The 719-nt window shown below is 64.5% G+C and overlaps 1 protein-coding gene across 1 annotated transcript in view; it reads left to right on the top strand.

Annotated features, from left to right (window-relative positions):
• LOC104491116 (proprotein convertase subtilisin/kexin type 4-like) overlaps positions 1-719 on the top strand; it is a gene marked incomplete at its 3' end in the record, with an annotated part of 3055 nt that overhangs the window by 1241 nt on the left and 1095 nt on the right. Inside the window, 2 exon segments of the mRNA XM_010133483.1 lie at positions 77-157; positions 252-352. Coding sequence (XP_010131785.1) covers positions 77-157; positions 252-352 — 182 coding nt within the window.

Genomic DNA, 719 nt, shown 5'->3' with positions numbered 1-719 from the left:
CCAAGCACCCGCGATGAGCTGCCCCAACCCCTGCCCAAAGGTGCTTTGCTCATCCTGGTGCCTCGTTTTACCACAGAACCCCCTGGCAAGCTACGACTTCAACAGCAACGACCCCAATCCCCAGCCCCGGTACGGTGCCAGGGACAAGAACTGGTGAGTCTTGCCCAGCACCCCGTGCTGGGGGCTTTATCTCCTGGGGGGGGCTGAGGCTGTCCCGGACCCCTTCACCCCTCACACCTCGGTGCCTGAAGCGCGGGACACGCTGTGCAGGATAAGCGGCGGCCGTAGCCAACGACGGGCTCTGCGGAGCAGACGTTGCATACCAGGCCAAGGTGGGACATGAGCCGCCGCTCCGGCATGGGATGGGAGCTGCAAACCAGCTCCGGCAGCCCAGGGGGACGCATGGCCCCGGGCAGGGCTGTGCTGGGAGCTTGCAGGGTGGAAGAGGGTGCTGAGGCGGCACAGGGCTCGGCGCTCCCCTGGGGTTTAATGCCCACCACAACACCAGGGTCCAGCAGGGCGGCACCAGCGCGGTGCCGGCCCCGGCTGCCTGCGGCAAACGGGGTTAAACGTGGGAGAACTCCCCAGGCTTAATTGCAAAGGGCTTAATGAGGAGCTTTGGGAACCAGCTCACCACACAGATCTGCAGGAGCTTGATCTCCTTAGGGCAGCATCGAGTGAAAGGTGCTCAAGGCAAGCAGGGGGCGAAGCAGGGGTCA

This window comes from Buceros rhinoceros, unplaced genomic scaffold (genome assembly GCF_000710305.1).
Source record: "Buceros rhinoceros silvestris isolate BGI_N320 unplaced genomic scaffold, ASM71030v1 scaffold32103, whole genome shotgun sequence".
Classification (NCBI taxonomy): Eukaryota; Metazoa; Chordata; class Aves; order Bucerotiformes; family Bucerotidae; genus Buceros; species Buceros rhinoceros.
The sequence above is the reverse complement of the archived record's forward strand: the minus strand, read 5'-3'. Positions and strand labels throughout refer to the sequence as shown.